The sequence below is a fragment of the Haliaeetus albicilla genome, chromosome 7 (genome assembly GCF_947461875.1).
Source record: "Haliaeetus albicilla chromosome 7, bHalAlb1.1, whole genome shotgun sequence".
In the NCBI taxonomy this organism is placed as follows: domain Eukaryota; kingdom Metazoa; phylum Chordata; class Aves; order Accipitriformes; family Accipitridae; genus Haliaeetus; species Haliaeetus albicilla.
The window spans coordinates 10,724,002-10,735,745 of record NC_091489.1 but is presented as its reverse complement, the minus strand read 5'-3'; the positions used below and the strand labels follow the sequence as shown (position 1 = coordinate 10,735,745).

The following is an 11,744-nucleotide window of genomic DNA, read 5'->3' as shown; positions in this document are numbered from 1 at the left end:
AAGCATGACAAGGAAGAAAAAACCCATAGTCTTAGGAAATGTGTTCAGAAAGAAATAGAGGCAGCAATAGTCCCTGCAGCATCTAAATTCTGAGGAAAATATTTTTTATTAACAAAATACTGAGACTTCAAGTGAGTCTGAACACATTTTAGTTGCTGGAAGTCCCTGTTAAGGGGAGGGAGAATGCAGTGGTCTCTTTAACCTTTCCACCTCAGAGGAAGAAGGAACCTGATGTTTTGATGCAGGAAGAAGTAGAATTCCTAAACAATGCAGAATTTCAGTTTCTTTATCTCCAGCTGCAGTTCACTTGGCTGTTGTTCACTACCTAACTTATTTTGCATTATCTCAACTCTGCAGAGCAAATGCTGTTACCAAACCAACCTATGAATAGAAGAGGACGAGTCAATACTGTTACTGGAAGCAAACTGATGACACAGCCAATATAAATGTTCATGCTGAAGCTTTGGCAAGATGTACCACCACATCGCTGTGGGAGCTAGAAATCCAGAACCTGGAGTCCTGAAGAGCAGCTTTTGTTCATGTGCAGAGGCTGAATTGTTACCTGGTTTACTGGCACTGATTTCCATGGCTTTGTGATGACTTATCACAGCTGAGCATCTTGTCCCATTTCTGTTGGAGGTATAAAGGAGAAAGTTGGAAAAGGTGGAAAAATAAAAAAAGCCAAGACCACTTGTTTTTTCTGTAATAGAATCAAACTCTGTTCTTATTGTATTAGTAAGGTTGAAGTAGTAGGTGAATTCCTCGTAATTTTAATATTTATATTACTATGCTAGCTAAGCATCTCACAGATTTGAAGTTATCCTCCCAGCGCTCCCATGTTACTCCCATTTTGCAGAGGAGGAATTTTGATGAGGATAAGGAAGTGTGAGACAGAGTAAACACAGGCTTCATGATTTCTACCCTCAGAATCATTGTTTTGTACTCTTGCTACACTTCAGAAATACCCTTTTTGCAGAAAATATAATGGCCTTTTTTGATATTTTAAGATTCTAGATCCACTCCATGTATATATGCTTGATAGAAAAGACAGACAGTTCATTGTTTTCATTCAGTGACCTTCTCTGCATGAGCTTGTTTTGCACTTGCGTTCAAGCTGGGTCACCTTGAAAAGTACAAATTATCTCTGAGTCTATATTTTGTCTTTGAAAAGAGACTAGTATTAGAAGCAGTTTAAAAATAATAGAAAAACTTGACTCAAAGGAAAATGTTTGGCTACTTGAGATTCTTCATTTTAAAAATTCAACATTTGGGAAAAATCCTAAAGTAGAAAGAAGTATTTCCCTTCTGAAATGATGTTTTGATGCAGTGTGCTCTGGTTCATCTCTGTCAGTCAGGCTCCCAATCGGACAGCAAGAGACATGAGAAAACTGGGCTACAGTTTCCCTGCAGAACGCCAATGTGATATCCACAATAAAATTTTGATTTTAAAATACTGAATTAATCCATGGACTTTTAGACCACTTTCACAGTTCAGATGGAAATTCCTTTATGAAATCCCAGCATCATATAGCAATACACAGCTCTTTCAGTCATGTCACTACAAAGCTCTTGTTGTTTACTGCTTATTATCTAATTACATCCATACACAGAAGTTACATTTGCAAGCATGCCATTAGATGACTTGTAAAGGTGTTGCCCTAAGGAGTCACAGACTTATCCTGGCTGAGTCCAAAGACTGTTCAGAAAAGGCTGTCAACAATTCCTGTGTCATCTACCTTGATTTTTTCAAGTACTGGTGCCTCCATACAGCAGTTATCATCCTTTTAAATAATTTTCCAATACAAGGGATCCTCAGCACCATAGCTCTTTCTCCTGTGCGTGGGAGCAGAGTGGAGGGAGATAGGTGGACCACCAGACTTCAGCTGAAAAATCATGAGAGTTCAGGGAGCCCAACCAGAGAGTAAGGTTTCACAGTAACAGGCATCAAGGATTTTACTTAACGACCTATTCCTGCAGTGCAGAGAGCAAATAAAGAATAATGGCTAACTTCTGTGATAGGTTGGAAATGGATGTAGATGATGAATATGTGATACAGAATAAAAATAAAAAGAGGGGTAAAAGAAAGAAGGCAGGCAGATTAGTACAATCAGGAGTAAAGATTACTTCAGGGCAGTCTTTCTTACTATGGCAGGCACTTCACATAACTTAGTCTGACCAGCAACTCTTGTTCTGAGAAGGATTTGGACATCTGTTGATGGGAACCTCCAGAAACAACACAGGTCCGGGTTGAAGGATAGAGCACCATGGTGCCAGACCCTTCTTTCATTACTTTATCAGTAATACAAAATGTCTTAGTCTATATGAGGTAGCTGGATATAACCACACCATCTTATCTCAACCTAAATGAAGTAAAAGCTGAGTTTACTGGCTACTTGTCACTCAAATTTTTTCTTCCAACCTTTTGTCATGGAAAGCTCTGACTCATCTCTGTCATGCGCCTCTCATATTTTCTAATCCTGTAACTTCTGCTTTGCACAACTAAAGCTAAAATGGTCTGAACTGCCTATACTAGTTAATCATAAATGCCAAGTTATTACTTCCATTCTTATCTTATTCTCTCCCCAGTGGTTTCCTGTATTGTCTTACATATATGAAATGGAAATGTAGACTGAAAATAGTTTTCTGTATTGTCTTACACTACACAGCAGTGGTGGCCCTAATGCTTGGTAGCCGCTGGGGCTGCCAGCAGGCAGGTGCAGTGTATTTTCTCTTCTCATGTGTGATGATGCTGGGTTTGGTGCTAGCATTTGTACCACCGGTGACTGGCCCAAGAGGCAAATAAAACTCAGAATGATTTTAGCAAGGGTGGATTTCTGCTAGGGGCAGACCCCACTGTCCTCAAGGTAAGAGCTGCCACCTGCGACACATGTTAGGACTGAAGGACAGAGGAGACCTCCTCACATTCAGTGTGAAGACAGGAGCTCTCTGAATAAGCAAGGTTTTGTGAAGGACTCATGGCGATTCTCATGAAGAGGGAGATAGGGAACAAAATGTTAGTGAGGCTTTGCAGGGAACTGAATGCTAATGGCCAAAGACTCAGATAGGTGAAGCCTAACCAAGAGCAGATCAGAGTACAGAAAGAAGCGAGGATGGTTTGCGAAGAAAGAAGACAGCTGCTCTGTACTTCATTAAGGCCCAGGTTCCCCCTCTCCACGACTTGGCAGTAGGCAGGCAGCGAGCGGGAACACATTACCACTTCTTCTAAACCAACAGATACAGAAATATGTTGTGGAGGTTCTTTGAGAGGCGAACACTCGTGGGTTTTAGCAAAGATATGTATTCTTTTCCTTGCACAGGAATCCTTTTTCTGTTAATTTTTTATAACTTTTAAAATTTTGTATTTTTTCCTTCCCCCCCCAAAAAAACACAGAAAGATGGGCAATAGAAAACCCTGTTATTTTATGTTAAGTTTCTCCCAAGCTCACAGCATCACTAAGAGCTCCTTGCTTCCTGGTACCCTCCCTCCCCTCCCCACCCCTCTGATTTGGGAAACTCCCTGCAATTGCCCTCCGGCTGCTTCCTCACCAGCACCGTGACGGGACACAGCGGTACGAGCTCAGATCCAGAACGCCACCTCTGCCCCAGCCAGGCGGGTAAACGTGGCCAACCTGGTATCGCATGAATGCGTCTGCACAGCCTCTGTCCCCAAACCGGCCGATTTCCCCCTCCGGTTGTGGGGTCACACAAGCGGATCCAGCCTGGGGTCGTCCAGCCCCGGCAGAAGCACGGCCGGGCAGCACACCCCTGGCTGCTCCGCTCCTCCTGCCGCCTGGCGTGCCCCGGAGCGCCGGGCCCTGGCGTGAGGAAAACGAAGGTGCAGCTCAGGTCAGGGGCAGGAGCACCTCCGAAGCCTCCCACGCTCACAGGACAGTCAGTCCGTGAAGTTACCTGCAAACAGTTCCTCTAACCTGCCACCAGTCTGGGCAACGGGGTAATGGGCCAGACATCTCCCTTTGCTTCCGCAGGTTTCCAGAGCCCTGCGCACGGGTTTCGGGCCCATCTGCCCCTAGCTTTCTGTCTGCTGTTAACTACCCTTTTCTCATCAGCCATTTCAGAGCAGAACCTAAAATGCACTAATCATCCAAAACCATCTCTGACAAAGAATACAAAAGTAATCTGAAAATGGCTTTACCAAACTGTTTTAGGGGCCTGTATGGTCCCAACAGTAACCATAAACTGCCCATCTCTCACTGGCTGCCTTATTCTCACCTCAGGTAAGGTTCTTCACAGGTTCTCAGAGCACACCTAGTTTTCAGGCCCTCTGCCACAGGCCCTAAATCCACTTTCATAAACAACACGCAGCAGGTCTTAACCACCCAGAAAAAAATATCACTAATTCACCTCTACCAACTTTAGTTGTCAAAATCTCTCAGTAGGATTTCAGGATTATGCAGCAATCCTTGCTTTTGGAGCCTGCTATTCCATACTGTTCTCAACAAAACATTAACAGGATTCTACAACTGGCCTTACAACAACTGAGCAGCTGCCAAGGAGTCTTCATCCTAACCCTGATTCTGGACTTAGTCTTCTTAGTCTTTATCTTCTGTTTTCTTGAGTCTTAACTCCTACCATAACCTTACTTTTAACTATGAACGGATGATCCCTGCTGGCCTCAAAACTAGCTGGTGACATGTACTTTCACCTTGCTTTGCAGAAGCCAACAATAAATCCAGCTCTTATGCCTGTTGCCTATAAAACAAAATCCCCCCAGTTACCGCCCTTTAGGGAACTGGGCATACGCTAGGATCATGGCTGGTATGAGTAAGGTAAAAATGTCTAGCAAGTTCTGTGGTCGGTTTTGGGTTAGGATAACCTTAACCCTAAGGTTTACCCTAAGCCTAACTCCTACTTTAACGATATTCTCATATCACCTATTGAGGAGTAACCATAAGTCATTGTGGTTCTAGTATCTGTGAGCCTTAATGGATCTTAAGACATCTGTGACCCAAGCATTTGTCCCCAGCGTGCCCCAGAGTCCTCTGTTTGCTCTCCATGGCACCCTAGAGCCCTCCGGTTGGGCTTTGGTCATCTTACAACCCCTCTGTTTTTCAGCGTGCCACTCAGCCCTCTGTTAGTTGTTTGAGCCCAGCTCTTCAGTCCACACTCCTCTGAAACCTAAGCGCAACTCCTAACCGTTGTTTGAGGTGAATAATTATGGAATGAATTTCAGCTGGAAAGCGGTAATGACCGAATGACCATCAGGAAAAATTGCACTGCCTGAAAGTGCTGCCAAAGCTCATGCCTTAGGGGTTTTTGTTATGACTTGTGTAAGGATATAATTAGGTGATCTGACTCCCAGGTACACAGAGGCTCTTTTATATACTGGCACCTGTATTACCTGTATTGACCACATAAACCCCTCTAATTTGGTTTATAAATCCTAGGTTGTTGGGTTGTGTTTAAAGAATGATTTGAGTTCTTTTCAGGTTCCCTTCTACTTCCAGGAACTGGAGATATAAGAACATGAAATTATTCAAAGGCTCAAAGCAAAATAATAAAAAGATAGCACTGCTAGCTTCATACATACAGGATATTTGAAAGTGTTAGCACATTCAATTTACATCCATTGCAAAGCTGCTCTGTCCCACTAGGTTAGTGTCAGAGAGAAACGTTCTAGGATAAATTATTATTCATGTCACATCTTGCTGTATATTCAGTTTAGATTGAAATTAAGAGAGGATCCATATTGTCCATCACATCTTTATTGTTGATACTGACTTCTAGTCCCAAGATCTGTTAGGGTTCCATGCTTTGTTATTGTAGCCCACTTGTTCAAGGTCTTAAACCAATTCAGAAATAGCCACTCCATCTCTTGGCAGCATCTGATATAAACACTCTAACAGTCAGCAGGCGTGGGATCACCCTGTGCTATTCAACCTTCCTGTTACTCCTGAAGTCACCAAGGATAAGCTGTGTTTGTGACCTATTCCCCTCAAGACCAGGTTTCGCTCTGCTGCCCTGGCCATGTAGGTGATGACTGATGGTGCCCCAGGGACCAGTCATGAAGGAGGTGCTGTGTGCATGGGAGAAAGTTGTCACAAACCACCCGCTCCATGGAGACATAGAGGCCAGGGCTTCCCTGATTTTGGATTGTGTTTGCGCAACAGATTGGGTGGGCTACAAACCCACATACCTGGTCAATCTTGAAATGTTAATGTATTCCTGCAATTACTCTTCTCCTTACTTGTATGCATATTTCATTTTATGGGAAGGGAACAGGTTTTTTTTCTTTTTCGGAGGTAGCTTGAAATTTTTGGTCCCCTAGCTGTTGAATGTAGGTAGATTACAACTTAAGCCAACAAAAAGCAATTAGAAGTTGTTTTATTTCACTCTGTTTCTTTCCTAATTTTATTCTGACCCTCCCTTTGGGGTCATTTATTTCTCACATTAGTTAGTAGTTTTTCCCATTTGGGGATTTGGTAGTTTTAGTGAAACATCTAAAGGAGAAGACCAAGTAAACTCTCTCCTTTTTTGGCTAAGAATGTTAGTTCTGCTAATATCTGAATATAAAAACAACCTAATACTTGGGGCAAAAGCAGGGGACATCCTCAGGGGACTTTTCAAAGAGTTTATCTGCTCCTAGGCCTGTTTGAACTTTTCAGGGGAGACTGTTTAAATCTCAAGAACAGATTTTTGGTTCGCATTGCTGGATTTTTTTCGGTAGAGTAATCTCAGGATACGGTTTTTACCAAGAGGAATGGATGTGCGAGACTAACGCAATAATGTGGCTATTTTCTTTGCTCTGTGGTTTCTTTCTTTCTGTCCATTTTCTTCATTCTGTGAATTAGTTTTCTTCCTTCCTTCCTTCCTTCCTTCCTCCCTCTCTCCCTCCCTCCCTTCTTCTCTTTTTCTTTCTCTCTTTCCTTCTCTTTCTTTTTTCTCACCTTCTATCTTTTCTCTTTCTTTCTTTCCTTTCTTTCTTTCTTTCCTTCTTTCCTTCCTATCTTTCACTCTCCCTCTCTGTCCTTCTCACTTTCTCATTTTAACAAATGTAAGAAAAATTTACGAATCAACTTGCATTATTTTAGATGGCATGTGGTAGCACAGTTCTAAATTGAGATTTTTCCTTCAGATCTTATCATCTGCAAATAGATTTCCTACTCACTTCACATTTGTTTGTTTAAACTATGTCTCTTGGTATTGTAGCAGCTCAGGACAACTTTCCATATACTGCCATTCAGTTCCCACAAGAGTTAACTCCCAGGCTTTCAGCTAGATGACTTGCCAGTTACTGAGTGATGCCATTTGAAGCACAGCCTCAGATGATGAGCCTGGGGCCCTTTATTTGGCATGCCTCAGACATCTGGAGCAATGGGAGAATTGCACACTTCTTTTTGAGGGAGTCATGGTCAGAGTCACTATTTGCTCCCCCTCTTACCAAAGGCAAATGGTTGGAGAAGGTAGCCTTCAGCTTCTTCAAGGAAGTCCTTCAACAACTTCAGGGAAATCTGAACAGACCATGGATGTATCTGGAAGAAGAGGATTCTTTCCATTCTCATCTCTGAATGCTCTCATGTGGGAATGACCTTAGTAAGTCCAAAACTTTTTCCTCTTTGTTTTACTCTCCAGAGAGAAATACTCCATTTATACAGAGATACAAATCAAGAACTTTCTTGAGTCTTTTCATACTTTGAGTCCTTTTTTCATACTTGAGTCTTTTCATTCTTTTTTTCCCTTCCTATTTGTTTTAACTCTTGAAGTAGATAGCTTCTACTCTCCTTTTCTCCTGCAAAGCTTTACTACACTTCCAGCAGCACAGTGTTTGAGCACCTTCTCTCTGCAGTTTTTGCAGAACACTGCTTTTGGGAGGCTTGCCACTCATTCCGGTCATTGCATTTACTTGTTGCATTCACACTCACTTCTCTACCACATTTCCAGCTATGTTGTTTGTTCCCTCCAACCGCGTCTCAGACGGTGGCATGGTCAACATGCAGGTGGGATCATCATTAACATTTTTGTGCAGGTTCAAATGCCAGCAAGCCCTGAGGCTTCCCAGGTTGTTTTTAGACTGTGATGTCCTGTCTTAAGAAGTTGTTTTGAACCCAGGAAACCCAGGGCTCATGAGAGGAAATTTATGACTGGGGTGTATGGCTCTGTTTAAGTCATCATTGCAAAAGTTGCCCTAGTAAAACTTCTTTACCTTGCATTTGACTTTGTTAACTGCTTGAGCATATGGGTAAATTCTCATAATGGCATGTTAATGAACAAGGCTGCTTATATGGATGAACCAAGTCAGCTGGGCAAGCTTATTGTCAACAGTCCCTGTTAACATCAGTAAATCAGCAAGGGTCCTGACTCTGTATCATCACAGGGGCAGCTGGGAAGTAAACAGGGAAGGGGGCATGAAATATTCCTATGAACATCAGCTGAAGCCAATGCTGCTAATTCTCTGTTATGAGATAAAAGGAGACATACAAAAGGAGAACTTGTTCCATAATTCAGCAAAACAACAGTTAAAACCATTATAACAATGGCAGGGGACCTGAACATCTACTCCTTGCAATGGGTTGGATTTGTAATGTTTGCAGGATATTTGCAGTTGTGCTAAGTGTTCAGAGTGTGTAACCATGGTTAAATTATATTACGCTACGATAAATGACACTTAAAGCTGGTAAAAAATGACTGTCTCAAAACAGTGGCATTTTGCCTTCCCTCCACCTCTGTACTTGGAGGGAATACAGTGCTGAGTAACTACATATTATTTTTACTTACTTAATTAAAGCCCTTCCTGGAAAAGTGATGTTGGTATCAATTTTTTTAAAAAACAAAAAACTTATAAGCCAAATTCATTTGAAATACATATGTTTAACTTAGAATTCATTAGCTTCATTACTCATTAGCTTCAGGGGGAGCTGAATAGACCTGTCTGGGATGAATATAGGGCTCTAACAAGAACCACCAATGCTATCTGTGACCACTACATCATGAAACTTGCAATGTGATGGAGACATTGCTTGTCCAAGAGCTCTTTGAGAGTACCTCTTTAGCTGCGGTTTAGCACTTACATGCTGAACCCCATAGAGAAGAAAGCTCAGGATTTCTGCTAGCATGATGGGCTTAGCAATCTTTAACGCTGCCAAGAGTAGTCACAACTGGGTTTCAGCTAGCATCAGTATATCAAAGCTGGTTTTCCTTTTGCTAAGGCTTTCAGATATGGCCAGAAATTGAGGGTCCACAAAACAGAAAGAAAAGGGGGAGGGGAGGAGCACACAATGCTCACAGTATATTTTTATACATATTTACAGAAGGAAGAGCTGTGCTATCCAAACTTGAGCTTTCCCCATGGATGAGTCAAACATAACGTTTCATCCCAGCGAAGGCACAGAGAACATCTCAATGCACAGAAACATTTCTACACAGGAAAGGGTCTGGGAGATATTGACCCCACTTTGGGTAATTATGATCATCTCCTTCCTGGGTTTTTGTGAAAATGGAATTGTCCTCTGGTGCCTCTGCTTCCAGATCAAAAGAAACCCGTTCACTGCGTACATCACACACCTGTCCATTGCTGATCTCTCCTTACTGCTTTGTACATTTATTCTGTCAATTGAGTACATTGCTGGTTTTGGATTCGCATATGGTTTTTACTATTATATAACCACCACACTATCTATTGTCTTCCTTCTTGGATATAATACTGGTCTCTATCTCCTGACAGCCATCAGTATTGAGAGGTGTCTGTCTATTGTTTACCCCATCTGGTACCGATGCCACCGGTCACAGCACCAATCGGCAATTGTGTGTGCAATTCTGTGGACTCTGTCTTTTCTGATGACAGTAGCCGAATACTTAACATGCAAAGATGATTCAACGAAGGAACAATTCGACGACGGTAACCATTGCCAAGCACTGCTTATCTTCACATGGATCCTGACTTTCATGATCTTCATTCCTCTAATGATTCTGTCCAGCCTGATCTTGGTTATCAGGATTCATCGTAACTCCCTGAGACCTCATTCGTCAAAGCTCTACATCATCATTGTCGCCACAGTCATTGTCTTCCTCATCTTTGCCATGCCCATGAGGCTGTTGTATCTTCTGAATTACCACCACTGGTCATCTTTGCTCAGCCAGCAGAACCACGTCACCGTTGTTCTCTCCACTGTTAACAGTAGCATCAACCCCCTTGTTTACTTCTTCGTAGGAAGCAGCAAGAAGAAGAGGTTCAAGGAAAGCCTCAAAGTCGTTCTTAGTAGAGCACTCGCTGATGGGTTGCGGCCGAGAAGCCAGGAAGTTGGCATGAGTTTGGATATAGCTGAAACAATTTTCTAAAGGTTAGGGGGGAAATTCTAGGGGCAAATAATTGGACTTGGAGGTTTAATAAACCACTGCAAAACTAAAAGCATTTTTCTTCCATAGAATGTAAAAAGCAGTGGTGAAATGGTACTGTTATCTTTGGTGGTTGAGCAATGGAAAAATATGGACTAGAATAAAGATAACTTTTATTTGTATTTTCTTAATTATTCAAACACATGCTACATCCTGATGTGACTATGTCAGTCAAAGATACCACAGTGGAAAAGAGACAGGCCAACAGAGAATATAAAAAAAGGACACAGAAATATGTTATAAATAGTGTGACATTTATACAAGCACTGAGCACCCATAAATGCTATTGAAGTCATCAGGGCCTGTGTGTATTTGCATTTTTAAAAGTCAAACCCACTAAACGCAGGACTCGTGTTACATACTGGGATTTAGTTTCAACTGTTTCCAGCTTGTTTAAGTGCGCAAAAGAGCTGCTCCCTGGGGGAAACAGAGGAAGAAATCCACGTATGAGAGTAAGTCTCCATACATACCCAAAAACATATGGTGTAGCTTTGGTCTAGCAAGACATTTAAGTGTATATGAAATGGTCAAGTTCTTCTGTTGTTAACGGGCTACTTCAGAGTCTGTTTTCAAAGTATATGTTGTGTAATTTGCAGTGACATCAACATTTCTCTGGGTCCTTGGATAATTCGGTACCTGACACACAGGAGTAGCTGGCAGCATAGGGATGTTGTCAACTCACAGAGGGCTTTTGCCCTAATTATGAAGGGTGGGGCTGCCTCATCCCCAAAATGTCAGTGTTCCTGTAGGTTTAGTTGTTCAAGGAGTCTATGAGAAACTCAGTCCCAACACTTGCTGTCCCAGCCACATCCTTATTATTTACCTGTTCTTTGGAGAACATATATTCCCCATGTGGTCTCTCTGCTTTATAGCAATCAGTTTTGGACAAACAGAAAAAAAGAAAGGTGCCTCACAAAATGTACGACTGGGGCTACACCCCAGCCACCCCGTTCCAACTGACTCCCTCCTTCTGTTGTATGCCAGGGTACCGGGGCTGTTATTTTGTGCAGTTTAATTCCCAGGACCGCTTGCCCAACTATAGCCAAGCTGCAGACCACAGAGGAAGACAACAGCAAGGAGGGGATGGGGCTAGGTCAGGTATCACACAGACACAGAATATGGGAGGTCAGGGCAGTCAGAGAGCTGTGGCACTTTCAAAGAGATGTCTGGGAGATGCATTTGTCTCTGGCCCCCATGGAGCTCCAAATTCAGCAGGAACTGAGACCTCCTGTCACAGGCAGAAGCAGCATCTTCAGCTTCCCGCCAAGTTTCCATTGGCACACTTAATAGCTAACTGGGGAAAGAAAAATACAACGTACCCCTCCTTTGTTGAAAGATTGCCAGTCCTGGAATAAGGAATATGGTAGGTTATGACTGAGGATTGGATGGGAATT

The 11,744-nt window shown here is 42.5% G+C and overlaps 1 protein-coding gene across 1 annotated transcript; it reads left to right on the top strand.

Moving 5' to 3' along the window:
• The first annotated feature begins 9,303 nt into the window (after positions 1-9,303).
• On the top strand, positions 9,304-11,425 carry MAS1 (MAS1 proto-oncogene, G protein-coupled receptor). Its single transcript, XM_009929423.2, has one exon. The coding sequence runs from the start codon at positions 9,304-9,306 to the stop codon at positions 10,291-10,293; it is 990 nt and encodes a 329-aa protein (XP_009927725.1). The 3' UTR covers positions 10,294-11,425.
• The last annotated feature ends 319 nt before the right edge of the window (positions 11,426-11,744 follow it).